Source organism: Misgurnus anguillicaudatus, chromosome 7 (genome assembly GCF_027580225.2).
Source record: "Misgurnus anguillicaudatus chromosome 7, ASM2758022v2, whole genome shotgun sequence".
NCBI lineage: Eukaryota > Metazoa > Chordata > Actinopteri > Cypriniformes > Cobitidae > Misgurnus > Misgurnus anguillicaudatus.
In genome coordinates this window covers 29,929,284-29,954,226 of record NC_073343.2, presented here as the reverse complement: position 1 = coordinate 29,954,226, position 24,943 = coordinate 29,929,284, and the positions used below count along the sequence as shown (strand labels likewise).

Sequence of the window (24,943 nt, the reverse complement as noted above, 5' to 3'; positions counted from 1 at the left end):
GCTGTTGTGAAAACATCCTATCAGAGTAGCAATTAGCATCACCCTCTCATTAAACATCACAAAGAGTCCAGCCCCCAAATATACCCACAAAGACCCCTGAAGCTCGGCCCCTTCCTGGCACACAAATTCAAAAACTCTTTCATTCCATCTCTCTTTACTTTCTCACATTTTGTTTCATGCAGTGTTTGTTTTCTTTGCCCATTGCACTGATGGATAGCAAACGCATGTGCACATATCTCAAAGACCCTCTCAGATAAATGACCAAGTAAATTCTAGCACTTGCACGTACAAAGGTCAGATCATTTGTCTTTCTTCTCTCTATCAGTCCGTGAATGCCCGCTTTCTCTGTACTACAAATGGTTCCTCATGCCGTCATTGCAGCTGTAAGTTAATATACCGTTATTGTGAGCACACAATCCTTCATTCCCTCTCATTTCATTTTGTCCAGGATTCCCTATCATTAATCTTTTATCTCTTTTTAGATTAAAAGCGTCCATCTGTAGATGTAAATTTGGTTTATGCTGTCCTCCCTGCCATTAAAATGGTTGAAAATAGGAAAACTGATTGGTCTTACGAGTAAACATATTGTCTAACAGACTTCAACATTAGATTGAAAGCAATCTTCATCCGTACCCGCTCAATCTGGAGTCTATTAGGAAGGATTTATGTAAAATTAGACTCGGTCAGGCCTGCATTGAACTTTATCTTCAACTCATGTGATTTTCTTTTGGCGTAATCTTTTTAATAAAAACTTTGCTTGAGGATATCACCATGATTGTGAAATACACACATTGTTAAAACCTCTAATGCACGGTGTACATCATTGTATTCTGTTATTTACACCAGTGGGCCGCGAGATGGTGCCAAGGGGGCCCCAGTTTTATGACATTTTTATAAAATACATTAATTTATCATGAATTCTGAGAAATTAAACCTAAAAAAAGGCAGCACTACTTTGTATAATTTAATGTTTTTTTTAATTAAAATGTGAAGTTTTTTGTCATAAATTTTCTTTGGGGGGGGGGCACGAAGGAATGCACCACACACAAAGGGGGCCGCACGCTGAAAAAGTTTGAGAACCACTGATTTACACGACAAGTACCTCTTCTTTTGCAATAGACAGATGTGAAACTACAAAATACATTAAAACGAGAGATTGGGATATTCGTAAGTAAAAATACACATTTCAAATTCAATATATTGTCATTTTTACTGTCAATGTCTTTATTTAAACCTTCAGAGACTGAATCTCAGACAGTATATGATCAATACCACAGTGATTTAAGGGGGGGTCTTAGCTGCCCATCAATGCGTGGTATTATTGTGCTGATCAGAGGTTTTATCTCATTTATTATTAATGAAGGCACGCATGCTGAACACATCAAGGTCATCGGTTTAAAGTCTCTGACATTAAGCCTATGGGAGTCAAATATACACGCTGATGTCAATAATACTTCTGCCGGTCAGACTACAGTAAATAATCCTGCTCAGCCAGATGCTGTGTTTAGTAAGGTTCATCCTCGCTTATAGGAATACAAAGATTTATGTCATTTTAATCCATTTTTTGTTAACCGAGTTTTTATATAACATTCAGATGTTTTCTCTTTTTTTGCCACAGGTTAATATGAATTATTCATTTTATTTTTTATATTTGTTTGGGGTGGGGGGTCGGTTCAGAAAGAGGAGTAGTCTGCTGTTAAGAAATGATGTTGCTTTAATGTCACCTGATTAGTGTGTAAAAGCCTCTCGCAACGTGTCTGGACAATGTGACCTCATAAATTGTAGGGCTAGCTTTGCACTATTGTTTCTGTTCCTTTTGCTTTGTTGTTGTCTGTTGGATATGTAAGAAATAATGTACATCTAGCCACGTGTTATCGCAGAATAAATCCAGACGAGGGGGATCACGTCAGGTATTTGTTCGATGATAACTGGCTGGATGTACGTTATGCTACTTATTGCACAGGATCTTTGCCACATGATTAAATGTATGGACACAAAATATTTTAGTTTTATATGTTATATGCTCATTTATAAGAAATGCAAACCTTCCATGAAGAAAACTTGTTTCCTAATGGCTTTAATCTCATATGTGACCCTGTACCATAAAACCAGTCATAGGTAGCACATGACTATATTAGTATTTAGTATATTTGTACAATATATTGTATGGGTCAACATTATCAGTGTTTTTATGCCAAAAGTCATTAGGATATTAACTATTTCCCCGATTAAGAGAAAACATTTTCCTGCCAATAACGCTTTCCTGATGAGTTTTTATTATATTCTGTTATTCCACTAGAATGGGCGCTGTTACCCAATTAAAAAAAACTGATGCAAAAACTAATTTAATACATTTTAAACTCTGTGTATGTCTGATCTGATCTCTAACAAAATTCCTTTACAAAAATGCAATTATTTTTGCTTTTTGCTCAAAATGAATCAAAAAAATATATATTTTTTTAAGAAACCTACCCATATTTAAGAGGTTATTAAAAGAGAAAAAATGAAGATAGGATGAAACTTTTTTCCCTGTTCTTTTTTGTTTGTTTGTTTGAAAGCAGAGGATCTGTTCTTTTTATTTGATATATTTGTATGTTTATATATTTATAGAAGAAATTTTCCTTAAAAGCTGGCGGGGAATGAGTTAAGTAAAGATCATGGAAAATTTTGTAAATTTCCTACTGTAAATAAATTAAAAATGTGTTTATCATTAGTAATATGTGTTGCTAAGGGCTTCATTTGGACAACTTCAAAGTTGATTTTCTTAATATTTAGATTTTTTGCATCCTCAAATTCCAGATTTTTTGTTATAAAAATAGTTTTTTAATAGGTTTTTTAATTGCATCTCGGCTAAATATAGTCCTATATCCTATCAAACAATATTTCAATGGAAAACGTATTTCAGATAATGTATAAATCTCATGTACCATTTTATAATAGTATAATTAATGTATTACTTAATATGTGCTATTAATTACGCATATTTAAATTGAATTTATTTGTAATAAATTGCATGTGATTTAATGATTTAAAGATAAGTCTCTCAGTACCCCCAAATGAGGCTATTTTATTAGTTACAGGTTATATCTGGGAATAACAAACCTTGGAATGTCGCCACTGGCCAATCAGAATCGAGCATTCCAGAGCACTGCGTAGTAAATAACTGATAATGAGTAATGAACAAAGAAGAAAGACAAAAACTATTGTGGTGCTATTTATAATTTCCTGGAAATATTAGTTGTGGATTCATACTTAACTCTCATATTTGCATATACACACATACTGTAATAAAGCAGAAACATTTTTGTTTTGCTCAGTGGTAAAGCATTGTGTTAGCAGCGCAAAATGTCATGGGTTTGAACCCAAAGAACACACATACTGATGAAAATATATACCCTGTAAGTCACTTTGGATAAAACTGTCTGCCAAATGCATAAACGTAAATGTTAACATTTGAATCCAGCTCTTGCTCTTTATTCTGAACACATAGTTGAATATGTTCTTGTGGTCAGGAAACATTTGCCATTTCAGCACAATCACTATAAATGTTTGCATAATGTGGCTTCATCTTCCTGTGTAATGAACTTATATGGAAGCCGTCCTGCCATGACATCTTGCTTTAAGATTGCGCTCGGGTCGTTTCCACCCATTGCCCCTTCCTGAACGACACAGGAAGTTGCAAGGTTGCGCCTGCCCATTTGGCAGCCCATGCATCGTAACTGGTTTCCTGTACACCCACCCCTCGTATCCCAGCAGGCCTTACGCCCTATTATGGACAATTAGCATCTGTCTGCTGCGTATGAAATTCCACAGCAGTGTGTGGCATATCCTGAAGCCTCATTTGGGAACTTTATGTAACTGACGTAATCAACCATTTGGTTGGCTGCGTAAAGTCTCCACATTCATGGTAAAGAAAAAGACAATTGTTCTATATTAGGACTTGTTATTAGGTCTGAGCAATATCTCTCGCTTTATGTATACCTGATAAAAGAAGGGCATATACAGAAATAAAGAGCTTTTATATTTCTGATTTTTCTGGGGACATTTTTTATGAGGGTAACAACATAAAATCTTTGTCACAACAGTGCTTACTTTAACATATAAAACCATATAAGTCATGAGTCGCAGGCATATTTGAAGAGTTTGGTTCCAAAATGCAATAAATCCATTTTGACTAATTTCAGTAAAAACGTGTTTTCTATACCAAGAAAGTGACAAGATGAAAACCACTATTTTCTGTTACAAACTTTCACATAGCATCTTTAGGTTATAATAACATTAAAAATTAAAATCAGTAATTGAAGAGTTTCGTTGCAAAACGAGATAAATCCATTTTTTAACATTTTTGTCAAAACATGTTTATTATTATGTTATCATGTTAGTATTTTGTTTTATGGTGCTACTTAGCTGTATTTTTTAAGTTATGAAGGTTTAAATCAAAACAAACCAACTGCAGTTGCATTGAAATTAATTGGAATGCACAACCAAAAAATGAGATTTCTGAACAATTAAAAAAACGGTGGTTATCTCGTTTTGCAACGAAACTCTTCAATTAGATTTTCAAAGATTTTTTTATAAAAACTTATTTATTTTCAGAATGCAATAAATCCATGACAAGTTTTTTTTCTTCCAAAATGCTATAAATCTATTGAATCAATATATAAATATGCATTCACCTTTGCCATGTTATATTAATTTAGTTGACTAGTGGTATACACTGATTAAAAAAATAAACATTAATGGCATTAATCAAAACACTTACTTTGTTTCATATTAATAACACTGTCATGGCAACTTTTTTGACAGCGTAAAATGTTTTTGTCCTGCTTGATTTTCGTTTTTCATAAGATCCTCTGGGGTCAATGTGTTAGCATGACAGAAGCTTGATCTTGTCGGGAGAACAAGCAACAGCCGGTATTTTTTAGTCTACCGAGTGCCTCTCGCATAAATTATTAGATTTTGATGGCTTACATTTCTTCCCCGTCACACAGAAAACCACCATAGTTTGGTTTACAATGCGTGAAATGGTGCGCTGTGATTTGTTGTGCAGATTTATTGCATTCTGCAGAAAAGGAGGACTGTTGTTTATCGCGTTTTGGGAAAAAAGAGAGAAAAGATGACAGAATAACATGGGGAATATTGGATTTTGCATAAAATTTAAAGGAATAGTCTACTCATTTTCAATATTAAAATATGTTATTACCTTAACTAAGAATTGTTGATACATCCCTCTATCATCTGTGTGCGTGCACGTAAGCGCTGGAGCGCGCTGCGACGCTTCGATAGCATTTAGCTTAGCCCCATTCATTCAATGCTACCATTTAGAGATAAAGTTAGAAGTGACCAAACACATCAACGTTTTTCCTATTTAAGACGAGTAGTTATACAAGCAAGTTTGGTGGTACAAAATAAAACGTAGCGCGGATTTAAAAGAGGAACTATATTTTATGGCGTAATAGCCCTTTTGGGAGTACTTCGACTCGCCTGAAAAGTCCGCTCCCCTTCTTCCTCTCATAATGGGAAAGGGAGGGTGTTACTGCGCCGAGTCGAAGTACTCCCAAAAGTGCTATTACGCCATACAATATAGTTCCTCTTTTAAATCCGCTTAGAAAAGCGATACGTTTTATTTTGTGCCACCAAACTTGCTCGTATAACTACTCGTCTTAAATAGGAAAAACGTTGATGTGTTAGGTCACTTCTAACTTTATCTCTAAATGGTACCATTGAATGAATGGGGCTAAGCTAAATGCTATCGAAGCGTCGCAGCGCTCTCCAGCGCTTACGTGCACGCACACAGATGATAGAGGGATGTATCAACAATTCTTAGTTAAGATAATAACATATTTTAATATTGAAAATGAGTAGACTATTCCTTTAAGAATTTACTTTTAATACTGACCTGATACAATACTGATTTTGGCGGTAACCCTTTTTTTTTAATGGCATTTATCGCGTTTTGGAACCAAGCTTTTCATTTGTAGCAAAAGCCAAAAATGTTAAAATTATTGATATTTCTTTTATGCCAAAAATAATTTGGATATTAAGTAAAGATCATGTTCTATGAAGATATTTTGTAAATTTCCTACCATAAATCTATCAAAACTTTTTTTTTGTGAGTGGATGCAGTTGCTAAGAACTTCATTTGGAAAAATAAAATCATCTTACATAATGTTAAAAGGACATTGTGTGAAAATATTAATATATTAAATATTGAGTAAGGTAATGTAAAAAGATTGAAATTAGTCTCAAATCAATGATTGAAATCCAACATGCTCTAAATCTCATCATTAGATTATAAGACTTTAGCCTGGATTTCACTCACAGGGTCACGGGTATCAGCACCCTTCTTCACTTTCCTATTGAAGTCCTAGTAAATTCAGACCCTGGTAATAAGCATAGCATAATCATACAGTAATATATATTTTAATTTTTTTCTCTTTCTTTCTATCCAGTCTGTAGATGATCGAGAATCTTCTCTCTTTTGGAGGCGACAGCCACCTGGTGACGTGGACCCATATGAGAGACCTGGGAGTCGTGAAACATGGTCCAGCAGAGGCCGTTCCATCGATGGGAGCCGCTTGTATTCGAACCGCCATCAAGACAACTGACCCGGATTACAGACCGTTTCAGAGGTGTGTGTTTTTGTACTCCTAAGTATTCCTAACATTTGATCCAGTCTAGCTGAAGTCATTTTTTGTAATTTACTAATTTCTACATAAAATCATCCTACATAATGTAAAGAAAAGAACATCCCTAATTTTCAATTAACCGTTAACTGATACGTTTTTAATATTAAATTGTCATTGAGTAAAAATAGTTTTTGACCCAGTAAAAACAATCCAAACATTTTATGTAATGTGAACGTGCAAACAGCAGCAACAGATCAACAACAGAACCAGGATTTATACATTATTCAATTTTCACGCAAAATTACCAATATCACGCGATCAGTCCAGTGAATTAATATCCAAAGAGGGCAGATTTTGCATCTGGCCATATTTGTAATTGATTAACTTACATTCAACCACTTCATAACATGATTTTAGATAACTAACATAACTTGGTAGGAAGTGTACATGCACAAAGTTGACAAGTCCCGCACACGAAACCCATAAGCTTGATAATCCCCTATTGGACACAACACACCGCTGGGTTAAAGTTGACCCAATCCTGGGTTGTTTAAACCCAACTGTTGGGTTAATATAATCCATGGTTGCATCATAGCAACCCAACATTGGTTATTTTTAAAGGAACACGCCCAGATTTTGGCAATTTAGCTTATTCACCGTATCCCCCAGAGTTAGATAAGTCCATACATACCTTTCTCATCTCCGTGCGTGCTGTAATTGCCGAACTGAATTGTGGATCCGTCAACATCACATCACTGCCATTGCTCGCAGCAGAAGTTGAACATGTTCAACTTTTCAAGCGCCAACACATGCGTCAGCCAATCAGATCGCCTTATGCAAATAACCTAGTGCAAGCCAGCCAATTACGTTTATGCAAGACCGGAGCATGTGTTGCAGTACAATTCAACTGAAATTGCATTAAAACTTGTTGTTTTAAAAAAATTAAGTTTAAAATAAGTTTTTTTACAACTACACTTAAAAGAACAGTATGTAGGATTTTGGCCAAAACTGGTATTGCAATCCCACAACTGGTGGCCAATACACAAAATGACAACAAAAACATCAGTTGAGGGCTGCAATTCCACTTTTTAAATGACAATATCCTGGCCAGACCACTGTTGTGAGTGATATAAGTATTTAAAATGAAAATTATTTCTTAATGTCTAGTGACATATCAGGGCCATTTTATGATTAATTCATATAAATTTCTTACATACTGTTCCTTTAAGTTCCCTGTTATGGGCAACTCTTTTCAAATTCCCAATTTATTACCAATAATTCCAGTTAATTCCAATAAAAAGTTTTCAGCCTTGAAAATTCCCATAATTTTGCAACCCTATTTCTCATAGAAATTATTATTTTACCATACCGTCAGGGCAGCAATAATTTGCGTCATTTACAGGCCATTTACAAATTAAGGATAGAAAAGTAGCAAAATGTCTGTAGGCACGTGTGGACACGCACTACATTTTTTAAGTAAGGAATAATTGACGACGGGCCATTGAATTATAAGAAAATAATGCACACCAAGGTGGTAATGCGGCACGACGCGAAGCGGAGTGCCGTTACACCGCAGGTGTGCATTATTTTCAAATAATTCAAAGGACCGGAGTCAATTATTCCGCTTATACCATGGTTACCACAAACATTGCTCTGGTGCCTATTTTTAAGACATTTGAAAAGATAGGTGTGCGGTTTACAGAAAAATAATCAACACCCATAGAACATTTCTCAGCCAATCAGAATGCAGCATTCAACAGACCCGTGGTATAACTGATAATATTAATCAGTCATACATTTTTACCTTCGGTTAACCGGTCAATATGAACATCACTAGTGAAAATATAACCTTGATATCTTTAATATTAATCGAGTAAGGTCATGTCAATGTCAATGATTAAAATCGATCTTTAATGTTCCAGATCTCATCATTAAATTATGAAACCTCAGCCTGGATTTTAGTGCTGCCTCACGATTAGTCGCGACTAATCGTTTGCAGAATAAAAGTTTTTGTTTACATAATATATGTGTGTGTACTGTGTATAATAATTTTGTTTATATAAATACACACACATACATGTATAATTTTAAGAAAAAAAATTGTATAATAAATATTATATAATAGATTATATATAAATATAAACATGTATATACACATGCAAATGTTTCTTAATTATATACATGTGTGTCTGTGTGTGTATTTATACATAATTATTATACACAGTACATCCACATAAATTATGTAAACAAAAACTTTTATTCTGCAAACGATTAGTCGCGACTAATCGTGAGGCAGCATTACTGGATTTCCCGGCTTACATTTAATAAAACGCTAGACGATTCAATTCATTCTCATGACTCCTGACCAAAAGTGTCCTTGTGTGTTTTTATTATCTCAGATCTTCCATCTCAAAATGGGTCTCTGAGCAGAAGGAACGAAGGTCAGCTCATCTCTTCCTATAGTTACGCCGCGTCTAAAAGACTCACCAGCTTCAATGATTTCTAGACCTAAAGGACCTTGGGAACCTCAGATTACTCTTACACCAGCCACATCTGTATGAATCCACTGTCATCCAGCTGTCACATGTTCCTACACCAACGAATCCTCTTCTGCTTCCCGTAGTGTATTAAGTCGTCGGATGTCGTGACAAGGGAGAGGTGGATGGACATGTGATGATAGGAGGATTGGGCCACACAGACACCGATCTTAGTAGATGTCCAAACTTGATTTTTTTTGTTTTGTTTTATTCTAACAAGGAGCAAGTTACCGCTCGTGGCTTTTCATTTCGTTTGACAATCTCACACGTTTTGTTCATTCTTCATTTTCGCAGCATGATGCTTAATTCAGGAATTAATTGGGATTATATATAATTTTGCATGTTGACAACCAGAGTCAAACCATAAATTTAATCTATATATTTATATACGAATGCCCAGTTCATCCTGAAAACATCTGGTGTTTTATTATCACACAACCAAATTTATTTTATCCAATTTGTAATTTGCTCCTTGTATCTGATCAAGTCCCTCTTGTTAGTATTGTTCTGGTATTATTAGTGCTACACTTTATTTTCTCTCTAACTGGATTTGGTGGATTTGATGGTCCCCATAACCAGCATTATAAATGAACAGGACCACCACATGGCTTAAGGAATTCTGGGAAGCTGGAAAACACATCTGTATGTCCCTTCCCTGCTCCAGTAACTCCGACTTCGGATCCCAACGCTGGAGAATAATCATAAACTTGCGTCGTAGGTCCACGGTGTGACCTCGTGCAGAACATCTAAGCAGGATTAACCCAAATGCTGGACATTTCTGGAGGATTTTAAGAATGGCCACTCCGGGATTCCCCAGGAAAAATTTGCACAGAAAGACATCGATACAAACTCTCATGTGCTGAGCACTCAGTTATAGGAAACCAGTGTTTGGGATTTTGATAGTCCGTGTCAGCCCCCAGACGGGTCGTGTTTTTGTATGTTATTTCAGCTGTATAGCTTGTCGAGCCTTAGGGGTGGGTAGCATGACACCACAGAAGATCCAGCATGCCATGGATAAATGGCCAAAACCTTGGAAAAATCGGAATGCCCGTCATGCACCTTTTGAAATATTATTGAATAGATATGCTGAGGTACTGTACCTTGTAGTTTTTAAAGCCCAGTACAGTTTGGGAAGCTGTCGAGATGCAGCATCGGGTCCTCAAGAGTCCGTCTGTATCTCTCATCTACTGCTGTGGCATGTTTAAACCCCGTGGTGATACCGAAGGGTCCATAATCCCTCAGGCCGCTCCAATTTCACTGGAATGTGGGATATTTTATGTTTTGTCTTGTTTTAATCTGATGCTGTACGTGTAATGGGTTGATGTTCGTGTGGACAGGGTCGGTCTTTTATGTTTTCTCTCTTTGCAGCATTCGGTTATGGCTTTAAACAAATCCGCACCCCACAATCATGGTCAGTTCTGTTTCGTTCTGGGTCTGTGTGTGATGTACAGTCCGTCCGGGTTCGGCCAGACGGATGGAAACGAAAATGGATGTTGTTGTGTATTATTCATTTTATTTAAGTCATTCTAATGAATTTGTAACTGCACTTAAATCATTAAAACAGTCTTATAAGTAAAACCAAAACAAGGTCCAGGTCCTTGTGAAAACGGGTCATTTCTTATTTAAAAATACATCACTGTATATACAAGAAACCCCAAGTTTATAAAAGCGTCTGAGACAGACAAAACATTTTCCGTTTTCTCTTTGGCTATACCAAGTCATATTTCTTTTATTTAGTTGTTCAATAACTCTTTGGGAAGCACTTTGGCTTTGTACTTCACAGACTCGTCCTTAGACTTTCCTCTCTCTCCAAATGCATATCCCAGACTTCACCTTTGCTTCCTGCTCAGAGGTCTTGCAATCATGCTGTCTCCTGTATCTCCTGTACCCCTGACTTCCCAAAATACCCCAGTGCTCTGAACCGCTGTAATCCAATCTTCTAGCCATTTTATTGGCTGATATATGGCCCCCAGGTTTATCCCAGGTCAGAGGCCACCATTACGTTTGATGTCCCTTAGTCTGGGGGGTTATAAGTTCAGAGGGTTTTTGGGATCAGGAACAAGGAAACAAAGTGGGTGATGTGTGAGCTTCAGCGTGTTGGGATGGCATCCAAATAGCACCAAGAGGGTGAACCAAGAGCAATGCTATTCCCAAATTCTATACAAGTCTTTCCATAATAAAATCGGTAGTCAGACCATCGAAGCTGAGATGGGATTTTAAAGAAAAGACCGGAAGAAAGAAAATCAGTAGTCGCACTCAAAGCTGGCCATTGTTTTCAAATTGGAGCATGACCCAGGTGACCAACGTGATGATATAGTGCAAGCCTGTACAGTTTTAAAAACTGGCCATATAAAGGTCTCTCAGCTGCTCCGTGGGTTCTGCAAACCACAGCCGTCGGAAACTGTAGATTTTACAGCTTGCGAGACAACTCCAGAGACGGGTTTCTCAAAGAGGTCTTTTTTAAAGGGATGTACCGTAACCGCAGTTCTCCTGGAATCCTTTCTTGTTTTCTAACTCCATTCACTAAAGTGTGTCAGTGTGCCGTCCAAAGTCATCTAACACATGTATCTGATTTTCATTCCTCCGCCACTGTCCAAGGCTTCACCTCGGTGTGGAAATGATCACTGGGAGGTTGGGTTACGCATCTCAGAAGAAACATGGAGTTTACAAGCAGATCAGATGTTATAAAGTGAAGTGCGGCCCGACCCATCTTGTTTACAGATGCGTTTTGCATATTTGAAGAATTTAGCCCAATGAAACTTGTTTTTTGATCAACCTCACTTGGTTTTAAACCAATACGACTTTATTTATTCTGTGAAATTAATTTAGAAGAATACAGATGCTGTATTTTCAACGCTATCTCATTGCAATTTGTACGTATTTTACGAGGTTGCTAATTCGTATTAACTTGTACGACCGCATTTGTACATTTTCGTGCAATTTCCCTTGACCCCTGTGACGTTGAGGTTAGGGGTGGAGTTTCATTATCGTTTTTATAATAATCACGTTTTTGCAGGGTTAACTTCATACGCATTCATACAAATTAGCCAACTTGTAAAATATGTACAAATTCTCGTGAGATCAGGCTGGAATTTTTATGTAGTGAATATAGGTCATGACTGAAAGTAATAAAGTTGTGCAGATTTGCAAAGACGAGGGCATGCAATGAATTTTCAGCCTGATATCATGTTATTTCGTACGTATTTTACGAGGTGGCTAATTCATAGTTACTTTTCTTGTACGACGGCATTCGAATATTTTTGTTCAATTTCCCTTGACCCCCGTGACGTTGGGGTTAGGGGTGGGGTTTCGTTATTGTTTTTTATAATAATCACATGTTTTGCATGATTAACTTCGTACGCATTTATACAAATTAGCCAACTTGTAAAATATTTAAAAATTCTTGTGAGATCAGGCTGGAATTTTTATGTAGTGAATGTAGGTGGCAACTGAAAGAAATAAAGTCGTACAGATTTGCAAAGACGAAGGCATATGATGAATTTTCAGCCTGATCTCATGGAAATTCATACATATTTACGAGGTGGCTAATTCGTATTAACTTGTACGACTGCATTTGTTCATTTTTGTACAATTTCCCTTGACCCCTGTGACATTGGGGTTAGGGGTGGGGATTCGATATTGTTTTTTATAATAATCATGTTTTTGCATGATTAACTTCGTACACATTCATACAAATTAGCCAATTCGTAAAATATGTAAAAATTCTCGTGAGATCAGGCTGGTATTTTTATGTAGTGAATGCAGGTGGCGACTTAAAGAAATAAAGTCGTACAGATTTGCAAAGACGAAGGCATACAATGAATTTTCAACCTGATATCATGTGATTTCATACGTATTTTATGAGGTGGCTAATTCGTATTAATTTGTACGACTGCATTTGTTCATTTTTGTGCAATTTCCCTTGACCCCTGTGACATTGGGGTTAGGGGTGGGGATTCGATATTGTTTTTTATAATAATCACGTTTTTGCATGATTAACTTTGTACACATTCATACAAAGTAGCCAACTCATAAAATATGTAAAACTTCTCGTGAGATCAGGCTGGTATTTTTATGTAGTGAATGCAGGTGGCGACTGAAAGAAATAAAGTCGTACAGATTTGCAAAGACGAAGGCATACAATGAATTTTCAGCCTGATCTCATGGGAATTCGTACGTATTTTATGAGGTGGCTAATTCGTATTAACTTGTACGACTGCATTCATACATTTTTGTGCAATTTCCCTCGACCCCTGTGACGTTGGTGTTAGGGATGGGGTTTCGTTATTGTTTTTTTATAATATTCACGTTTTTGCAGGATTAACTTCGTACGCATTCATACAAATTAGTCAACTTGTTAAATATGTAAAAATTCTCATGAGATTTTTATGTAGGGAGTGTAGTAGGCGATGAATACAGATGAATTTTCAGCCTGATCTCATGGGAATTCGTACATATTTTACGAGTTGGCCAATTTGTACTATTGCGTACGATTATTAGAAATAAAACAACAATGAAACCTCACCCCAACGTTACAGGGGCAAAAGCAAATCGTACAAATTAGCAACCTCACGAAATGTGTATGAATTGCCGTAAGATTGTGTTGGAATTTTATTTTATATTAAGCAAAATTTATTTAAAATAAAAAACATCTTTCTGCCCCAAACCTTTTCCGCATTTTGCTTTCATTTTAGAAAAATTAAATCTATGTATGATAGCAGTTAGTAAACATTACCATTGTCAAAGTCTGAGATTTGGTGATGACTTAATGGTTTTTAATAACTATTTTTCTAAGTTTTATTAATTTTATAAATGTCAGTTGGAAGCAATAAAATGATATTGAATGTACAGAAGAAAAACTGATTTTGAAAGCAGCGTGAGCTGCTATTGGTCCTGTAGGACTCAAGCTATAGGAAATTTCACAATCCATAATCTGCACTTAACCAGCACTTATCTTAAATAACTCTTGCTTCTTGTCTTTATCCCTTTTGCTTTCCTCTAATTAAATGAATGTTCAGTCATCAAGTGCGTGTGTGTGTATAAATGTACATGTGTTTTTGCACTGGCCAAAACTGAATTACAGAGTAAGTTAACTTGCGGTTATTTGTGAGAGCTGTGGGTGGAGAGATGGACTGTCCGGTTTCTTTGTACAGACTGCAAAGTATTTTGTTATTTTAATTTGAATCATTAATCTCTATAAAGGCCAAGTGCTTTGTATCGTTTCAGTCGACACGTGCCAAAAATCATTCCAGTGTATTTTTCTAGTTTACAATGAAACGAACCGCTTCACAAAAGCATGAATGAAATATAAAGGGTAAATATTTTAAAACTTCAACTATATCTGGCAACGTATATATTTTAAATACGAGATAATGTAATCGGATAAGTTTTATTTAAAAAATCTTGTGATTTTTTTTGTTAAGTGGGCCTTTAGTTTTTTACTTTTTTTAGATGTGTACCTTATTGGGCTCCTGGAGAGTGGTTTTTGGTATATTAATTTCCATTTTGTTTGTGTAAGTATTAAAGTTTGCAGGATCTTAATTCATCAGCTTTTCAAAACATTTGCTTTTAAGTTCATCTGGAAAGTCACTGGGTGATTACGGGGCCAGGAGCTCTGTATAGTACGCTCCTTAATCGCACCTCATCTTTTATTATCCACTCAGACTTGATGCTTACTGTTGTTTCCTACATTCATTCACAGTTCTTTTATCTCCGTGCCGTATTAAATGCGCTGCCAAAGAAAGATTTTCAGGCCTTAAACACACAAATCTAGAAAAGATTGGTAATCTTTGCTTTCACCTAATGTACATATAAAATACAGGTATGATGGAGAAAAAGAGGTGGGAGGTTTTTGGTAAAGCAGTGTTTGTGATTGGCTGTTCCTCTCTGGGAGCCAATCAGATGCTGGTGTATTTCCTGCAGCGATGACAGATGCTCAGTGTATTCAGCCTGTCGGTCAGCATTAGCACACGATTTGTGTTTCAGTCTCACACCTTTGTACTGTAATATTTGTGCATGTTTCAGCTTAACCATGTTTCAGCATTTGGCATGAAGCTAGAAATCTCTTAAGGCTGAACTGCAGACTGTATGTATTCCAGCTAAAATAATAAAGCAACTTGTTTGTAAAAGTTTTTGTTTAATTATTTGAATGTAAATTATTGTTTTTAAGTTGATCTAAAAAAAATTAAATATACATTGTAAGAAGTTGGATCAGTTTAAAAAATTGGTAAATTTTGTGAAAAAATGTAATTGAAAATGTTTCAATATTAAATATTTCTCACTTAAAGTGGGAAAATATAAGTTTATAAAACATTTTTTTAATGGAAGTAGGTTTTTTAAACTTTTTACAGTTTTCAAACTTAGAGAAGTGCATTTTATATCTATTTTATAGATTCTGTTCACTGTAAAAAGGATTTGTTGGTTCAACTTAAAGTTGATTTGACTTAAAAAAATATTAGTTGATAAAAAAATATTAGTTGACTCAAAAAAAAAGAAGTTGTGTAAAAATATTGTGTTTGTGTCAATGTCAACTAATATTTTTGAGTTGAATTAACTTAACTAATTTAAGGCAACCAAACTTACTTTAAGTTGAACCAACAATTTTTTACAGCAATAAATAATAATAAAATAAACATTATCACAGTATATTTTAGGCCACATTTTTATAACCGTCACTTTTTTATGCAATTCGTCCACACGAAAATGAACAGTTTGTGTTTTCAGTGTTGTCATGTAAACAGTAAAACCGAGGTTTTTGCCTTGCGATGTCACTTTTGTTAGGCTTCTGATTGGCCAAGGTGGCTTTACAATTTGGGTTATATCGCCGCCTGCTGGTGTGGCATGCTCCTGAGAGCGCTTATAGGGTGTTTTTGCTTTAATGTAGAGGGAGATTTCTTTTAAACCGAGCATGTGTGGATGGGATTTTTTTTGGAGGAAAAACTCCGGTTATAAAAATACCCGTTTCCATGTGGACTAGGCTTGAGTCTTACACTTTTTGTGGCGGTTTCCCAGGGTTTAGATTAATTCAGGACTAGGCCTTTGTTATTTTAGGACATCTATACTTGTGTGCATCTTGAGACAAAGCATTGGTACTGATGTAAGTTAAAATACGTTTTTTATTTTATTTTTATTGTAATTAAGGCAGCTCAAACATGCTTTTCTGGGACTAGGATAAGCCCGGAATAATGCCCCTTTATGTTTAACATATGAATCAGTTAAAGCAACAAACTGGTCTCAGATTGGACAGCAAACATCTCTTAAAAATAATGAGGGGTTCTGCTTTCCTTAAGTTTAAAAAAAATGGAAAATTCTAATAAAATCATACACAGGAAAACATCATGATCAAGGAGAAAGGCACATATTCAAGACATGTACATAAAAGCTCCTCAGTTCTTTGAAAGCCAGCCTCTGTCACCATTTTTGTGCTTGTAATCTTTGAAACAGCTGCTGAAGTGCTAATGCTGTTATAAGAATGAATTACTAGGCTACATAACAGGAAAATTGAAAGAAATTCACATTTTTGGACAAACTGAGTAAGAGAAAAGGGTCCAGACAGAAGAGGAACTATTAAGCACTTTAATGGAGCATTTAACTCATCAAAAGGCTGAATAGGCGACTGGAAAAAATTTAATCATCTATGAGCACTTTATTGCATCATATGTGGGAGTGAGAGTATACGAGAATAGCTGTGCATTTACGTTCATTCTGTGTAAAGTACATCTACAGTACTTTGTGCATATATTATCTTTCGTGTGGGACTTTCACACTTTAAAAAAAGCTGGGCTGTTTTAACCAATGCTGCGTGGGTAAATATTGGACACACTGTTGTGTTAACAACCAATGCTGAGCTTTTGTTACCTAACTATTCCTTGGTTTCACAGACAAGGCTTAAGGCTAGTCCTAAAAGACCAAAACACGTTTGAACTGTCTTATCTGAAAATAATTTGCACTGCGGACCCTGTACCGGGTCCAAATTACTTATTATGACTTAATATAAAATATTCCTTTAATATTTAATGGTCTGTCATGGACCCAGTATCACATATGAGATACTGTTTAAAAGCTTAGAATCTCTACTTTCTGCAGATATGCATCACTTTGACATATATTTTACTGTAAGAAAGTTATTTACACTTAATTTACAATATCCCCCACACAATTTTTTAATATCATTTAATATTCACATATTTCATATTTTTCAAGTATGACAGACATGGGCAAGTCTTATATCAAATGACAACTCTCACTCTCAGGATGAAGGCTATATCATTTTTTTTGTTCAACACATATCCAACAATCATCAAATGAATAATGAGGTAAAAAATCGTCTTTTGTAAATTTACATGAAACTTAAGTGTGAACTGCCTCAGATAGCCACAAATGATACACCATCTTTTCTCTTAGGTCCTACTCTAAAAAATGAGTCCATTCACAGCATTTTCTTTGGTTGTGTGCATGAATAATCCCTTGCTATTTATTATATGTGCAAAACAAAGTATTTTTATATGAAAAATGTATTTTCACTTCCTTCAGTAAAATAAGAATAACTTTTGAATTCGACATGCTAAAGAGTTCATTCTTTTTTGGGTGTTTACTGTCTGCTGCTGCTAACATCCAGAACTGTCTGCAGTCTGCTAGAGCACCCAGAACCAGAGTTATACACTATCAAAGACAGTATTTGCAACATAAAAAAAGAAAAGTTGGGGGTTCATCATATGAAAAACAACATAAAGCATAATATTTGTCACAAACAGCAGCTTTTTATGTAACCTCAAAGGGTTTTCTGTAAAATGATATAAAAATATTGCATTTATTCCGCTGTATGTGGTTATGGGAAGACTTCAAATGTTTTTAGGCAGAAATTGAATGCAAAAATGGTATTATTCCTTCCCTTCAATTGGAATAGAATAACTTTTTGCATAGATTATGATAAAGAATTTTTTCTTTTTCCTCTGTAAGCTGACATTTGCTGGAATCAAACACAACTGTCTTCAGGTTTCTGGAACACTGAGGGCCAGAGATATACACTTTCAAATACAAACTTTAGAAAAAAAACACAAAGTGCCATTTTATTTTTGCGTTTATTAGACGACTGACACATACAACCATGTTTAGCACTTTCAACAGTGTTTTATTCAATTTCAAAGGGTTTCCTGTAAAATGATACCAAACATTTGTATGTACTCCTCTGCATGTGGGTACGGGAAGCTTTTGAATATGGGTATGCCAAATACAGGTGGAAATCCCCAAAATAATCTCAGAGCGTGACTGTGCCAGTGCCACTGATTTGTCTCAAGATACACATGAGTAATGTCTCTTTCCAAGGCATTATTATAAAAGATACTTAAGCATCTTAATTTAACTAAGACATAGTCCTGGCTTTAGCTAAGCCGTGTCTGTGCAACCAGGGCTGTGGGTCGTAATCCTTTTTAACCCAGCAGTGTGTTCTGTCCAATATTTTCCCAGCATGGGTTAAAACCAACCCAGCGTGTTTTAGAGTGCAGTGTAATGGGCACAATGTTAATTTGCTTTAGTGTGTGTGGGTAAGTTTAACATCTGCCTGTGAACAGAATGAGTCAGGTTTGAGTTCTGACACGCTCTTCTGTACCGAGACCTTACATACTTGTTACTGAGACGCCTACGTACATCAGATATAATCTGAAAGTAACATAAAATATTCACCTACGGCCCCTAAAGGCACACAGGTGTTTGTGAATTTTATGGCTTTTCAGTGTTAAAACTCTGAATAGCCATTTAAAAGTCAAATAGATCAAATGTAACCCTGGACTACAAAACCAGTCCTAAGTCACTATGTTAATTTGTAGCAAAATCCAAAAATACATTTTAATATATACATCAATTTTTCTTGTGAGTTAATGTAGTTGCTAAGGACTTCATTTGGACATCTTTAACGGGGATTTTTTTACACAATTACATTCCAGATTTTCAAATAGTTGTATCTCGGCCAAAAATTATCCTACAAACCATAAATCAATGGAAAGCTTATTTATTCAGCTTTGATGTATCAAATTAAAAAAATTAACACTTATGACTGGTTTTGTGGTTCAGGGTCACAAATCAGTTTTTAGTTTATAAAACCAGAAAGTAGATTTACAAAATATTTTTAAAAATTCTTATTTTCCTTCTTTTTCCTAAGTGAAATTTAAGATAAATGTTAAGAATATTTTGTACACTTCAAAAAAGGATTTTCAAGAAAAAAATTCTTAGTATTATTGTCTTGTTTTTAGTAAAAATTTCTAAAAATTCTTAAATTAAGATGCTTTTTCTTGATGAGCAAAACGACCCAAGAAAATAAGTCTAGATCTAAATCTAGTTTTTAGACCAAAAATATCAAAGTGATTTTGTGCATAAAACAAGCAAAAAAAAAATCTGTAAGCAAAATCTAATGTTTAAGAAAAATGTTCAAGATTTTTTTGCTTACCCCATTGGCAGATTTAAAAAAAATTAAATATATTTTTGAATTTGAAAATATATTTAGTTTTAACCTTTATATATTAACATATTTTAGAAAAAATTCAGGGAAACAAATTCATTTCTAATTTTACAAGAAGTAATGAGGATATTCATATTGTAAAAAATGATCAATCTTACTTCACTAATATTTACTTTTTACCCATATGGCAAAAAATATATTTTCCCTGACCAAAGTATAAAACTTTGTATAAAATGTATAAAATTTAAAGAAAATTTTTGTAGTTAAAAATATATATAATTTGTTTACATGTTTGTAATACAAATGCACGAGAATATAAATGCTTTAAAATATATTTATGTTTAAAATAATTTAAAATATAAAAAGAATGGCGAAATATATTATATTAAATCTATTATTAAATATTTTGGCCAATTTTTGTATATTTTCAAATATATATATATATATATATATATATATATTTTTTTTTTTTGCCGTATGGGACCAGCTAAAATGTAGCTAACATTTGGCTTTATATTAATTTATATATTAATTATATTGTGTGATCTCACAATTATCAAGAGAATTAAAACAGCATGTGTAATGAGACTGCTTTGGTTTAATGGGGAATAAAAATGGAGAGGGTGGATTAATTTTTATTGTAGGATTGTTATGTTCACACACTGCCAACACACATTCATGTCCAAACACATTTCAAAGTGGATTTTGCATAATATGGGCCCTTTAAGAAAATCCTTGTACTGACGAACACTTATTGAATAAGAACTCCGGTCCCATGATTCTGAAGTCTGTCCTGAGTTTGTGTAGCTCACGAGTGGCAAAGAGTGCCGTTTTGTTTAGCTTCAGAAATGGGATAAAGCCACTGATCTATATAAATGACTGGATTGCGCATAGAACGCTTAACGTAACAGCGTGAGGTGAAGCCGGCGCAGAGTTCGAGCCGCCATCTTGGTATACCCAACCGTCAGAGGGTGTCATTGACTTCCATTCAAAATCATGTTTTAAATTCACCCGCTTTACAGCGTATCAGTCACGCAAGATTATTTTGCGGATATGTGTACGTAAATTAACTGTTATTTCTGGTGTTATTTTCAATGTTTATGTTTTAATCGGGCAGGAAAATGGATTTATAAAAAAACGTTAAGGTGAGTGTTTCTGCTGCGTTCTGTTAATGACACGGGTATAAATAAAGTTTTTTTTTGAAATTCAGCTACACGGTCAGCGTTATTTCTCTAAATAAGTTAAGGTAACTTGTAAGTTTAGATAACATAAAACCAGCAAATTATTACATGCACATACGGTACAAAGTATGATTATTTATATAGATTTCAGAAGCACGTTTGTCATTAATACTAAATGCTGCGGTCTGTCTGCTGATCTGATACTGTAATGATGTATAATAACTGATTAAAAACTAAAATGTACAACTTTCAGTAAATAACTATGTACATGCTTAGGACGTTTGTGTTGTAATAATGTACAGAGTAACTTCAGATATAAAAACGAAGACTTGTAAAGTGATGTTTTATCATTAAAATCTGATCGCGTCCATTGATTTTATGGAATGTTTGGGTATACCAACATGGCGGCGCGGTGGCTTCACAGTTGTGACGTCATGCGCAATCCAGTCATTTATATAGATCAGTGGATAAAGCCCATGGCAAACAACTCTAGAAGAACTCAATAAAAATTGGTCACAATATTTATTCAGCTAAAGAGATTAGTTCCCCAAATAATATGACTTTATATTCCAAAGCCTCGTTTCCGTAGTTAGATTTAGCTTCACAACACGTTACAGTTGCGCTATAGTAGTTCACTCATAATTTCCTGCTCTGGACTTTAATGCTGTGGCTTGAGGAAAGTCAATAAATCTAGATGATCTCAAGAGGGACCGCTCCCGAATTTGCCTGTAGTTAACAACTTAACATAAAAGTATCCACAAAATAGCATACGATCTGAGTGAGATTCAGTACTGTGGTCAATGAGCGGAACGTGCTCACATTATCAGAACCGAACCGGACAACTGTAGCATTATGAACTGGAGGATGGTTATGGCATTGTGGTGAAGGCTGTGCAAGGCTCTAATCACAAACCAAACTGCTGGAGCTAATATCAGCTCGGGTCCTTCAGACTCCCACAATGCAATGCAGCTGCCAAGACCTAAACCACACAAACTGGAGCTGTAGCCAGCGGTCTGGAGGGGTTACAGACATGAGATGAGAACTTATGGGCCAGGATGACATGAGTTTGAAAATATGGGACAAAGATTGGGGTTAAAAAGAGGCAGGTTGGTCAAGAAAATATCAACCGTAGCATATAGATAAACAAACTTTATATGAAATGAACAGATGCAAAACCCTCTAAGTGCGTCTGACATGTTTTCATGGAAATGAGCGTTTTTTTCCAGGCTTTTATGTTTAGGTTCAGTAATTTCACTTTAAAGGAAACCGCCACCATTTTTCAATATTTTACTATGTTCTTACCTCAACTTAGACAAATTAATACATCCCTATCTTTTTTCAATGCGTGCACTTTTAATCTTTGTACAGCGCATCGTGAATGTGTTAGCATTTAACCTAGCCCCATTCATTCGTTAGGATCCAAACAGCGATGAATTTAGAAGCCACCAAACACTTCCATATAGTGGAAGCAATAGTCAAAATATATTGTATGGGTCAAAAATATTGATTTTTGGGGAAAATCTTTAGGATATTAACCTCTTCAGACCCTGCGTCCACTGAAATGGACATCACATGTTTTATAATACACACTGATTTAACACCTGAAAATTCGGTCTGAAGGGGTTAAGTATGTTCCATGAAGATATTTTGTAAATTTTTTACCGTAAATATATAAATAAAAAAATTATCATTACTAATATGTGTTGCTAAAGACTTCATTTGGACAACTTTAGACCCCCTATGAAATTAAAATGTAACTTTTTAGTATAAATATGTTAGGCTTAAGAATAAATATAAACTAGTAAAAACTGGTAAACAGTCAAAACCAGACTGATCTCACGGAAAGTCGTGTTACAGTCACGCAAAATTTTACTAATTTATTCGTGTCCATGGCATGAAATTCTGCTTTTTTCATGCCTTGAGCACGAATGTCTTTTTCGTGTAACTCGCATGAATTTTTATAAATAGTTTTTCGTGTCTATTGAACGACTTTCTTTTTCATTTCATTTTATGTATTGTTTTCTTATTGTTTTTTCCCCTATTTTCTTACCATTGTCGCCTGGGGTTGAGGTTAGAATCACTTTCTGTTACATTTTTAGACATCCTAACCCAAACCCCAACTCCAGACGAGAATAGTTTTAAAAGCGGAAGAAAAACATGTAGAAACAAATACATAAAAGTATATTCTAACCCCAACTACGACTGACAATGATTTAAAAATAGGGGGAAAAAATGAGAAAACAATAAATAAATGACACAAAAAGGAAAGTCGTGCCACGGACACAAAAAACGATTTATCGAAATTCGTGTGGGTTGACACGAAAAAGACATTTGTTCTCAAGGCACGAGAAAAGTACAATTTTGTGCCATGGACACAAATAAATTAATCACATTTTCGTGACTATAACACGACTTTCTGTAAAATCGTGTTGCTTAAAACCTACAGTTTGGCAAAGCTAAAAAAGTCTAGATTTTTTATGACATCACTCTACACTTCATCTTCTCATCAATGTTCCTGTCCAATCAAATGCGCTTTAGATTAGGGGTGGGGGGAAATCGATTCTTAGATGCATCGCAACGCGGAAGTGGACGATTCTGAAGTGATTTATAATGTCAAAAAACCATTCTTAAAAGTTAGTTTACGAAATAATAACGTGATTGCACGACGCACACCGCACGAGTACCTACAGCAAAGCTTCAGTGGGCATTTAAAAGATTTTCTCAATATTTGAATTTTGTGCACCGTCAGATTCCAGATTTTTAAATTGTTAAAGGCACACTCCACTTTTTTTTGAAAATATGTTCATTTTCCAGCTCCCCTAGAGTTAAACATTTGATTCTTACTGTTTTGAAATCCATTCAGCTGATCTCCGGGTCTGGCGCTAGCACTTTTAGCATAGCTTAACACAATCCATTGAATTTGATTAGAGACCATTAGCATCACGCTTAAAAATAACCAAAGAGTTTCGACATTTTTCCTATTTAAAACTTGACTCTTCTGTAGTTATATCGTGTACTAAGACTGACAGAAAATTAAAAGCTGCGATTTTCTAGGCAGATACAGCCCAGTCTCACGAAATTTCGTTATATATTCACAGATTTTTATTTTTTCGTGATAATATTACGAAATTTCGTGTCTTTTCGTGATCGTATGGCGAATTCCTGGTTTTGTGTGGTTGTCACGTATTGGTTGCTCAACTGTTTTGTCCTATTTTCGTACCATTGTTGCTCCGGTTTAGGGTTAGATTTACATAAAATGACATCCCTACCCAAACCCAACTCTAACCCTAATGCCAGGCGACATATAAAAAAATAAATCCGAAAAAAATAGTATAAACCAATACATAAAGTGACATTCTAATGCAAACGCCAAATCTAACCCTAAACCGAAGCGACAATGGTTTAAAAATAGGAAAAAGCAGTTGAGTAACCAATACGTGATAATCACACGTAAACAGGAATTCGTTATACGATCACGAAAAACCATGAAAATTAGTGATATCACGAAAAAAAGAATAAAAAATTACGTGACTATATCACGAAACCTTGTGAGACTGGGTAGGCAGATATGGCTAGGAACTATACTCTCATTCTGGCGTAATAATCAAGGACTTTGCTGCTGTAACATGGCTGCAGGATGCGCAATGATATTACGCAGCAGCCAAAAATAGTCCCCTTAGTATCTTTCAATGGTTGGGGACTATTTTCACACAGTGCGTATTATCACTACGCCTGCTGCAGCCATGTTACATCAGCAAAGTCCTTGATTATTACGCCAGAATGAGAGTATAGTTCCTAGCCATACTCGGCCTAGAAAATCGCAGCTTTTAATTTTCCGTCGGTCTTAGTACACGATGTAACGGCAGAAGTCAAGTTTTAAATACGAAAAATATTAAAACTCTTTAGTTATTTTTTAGCGTGATGCTAATGGAAAAATCAGATTCAATGGATTATGCTAAGCTATGCTAAAGGTGGTACCGCCAGACCCGGAGATCGGATGAATGGATTCCAAAATGGTAAAAATCAAATGTTTAACTCTACGGGAGCTGGAAAATTAGCCTACTATTCCCTTTAACTATCTTGGCCAATTGTTGTCCTATCCTAATAAACCACGCCTCAATAGAAAGCTTATATTTTCAGATA

At 35.2% G+C, this 24,943-nt stretch overlaps 1 protein-coding gene across 3 annotated transcripts in view; it reads left to right on the top strand.

Annotated features, from left to right (window-relative positions):
* luzp1 (leucine zipper protein 1) overlaps window positions 1-10,916 on the top strand; it is a 66,072-nt gene extending 55,156 nt beyond the window's left edge. For all 3 annotated transcript variants that reach the window (XM_055171500.2, XM_055171502.2, XM_055171501.2), the window contains 2 exons: window positions 6,453-6,632; window positions 9,029-10,916. In XM_055171500.2, coding sequence (XP_055027475.2) covers window positions 6,453-6,608 — 156 coding nt within the window. In that variant the 3' untranslated portion in view covers window positions 6,609-6,632; window positions 9,029-10,916. The remainder of the gene's footprint in view (window positions 1-6,452; window positions 6,633-9,028) is intronic.
* Window positions 10,917-24,943: the final 14,027 nt, after the last annotated feature.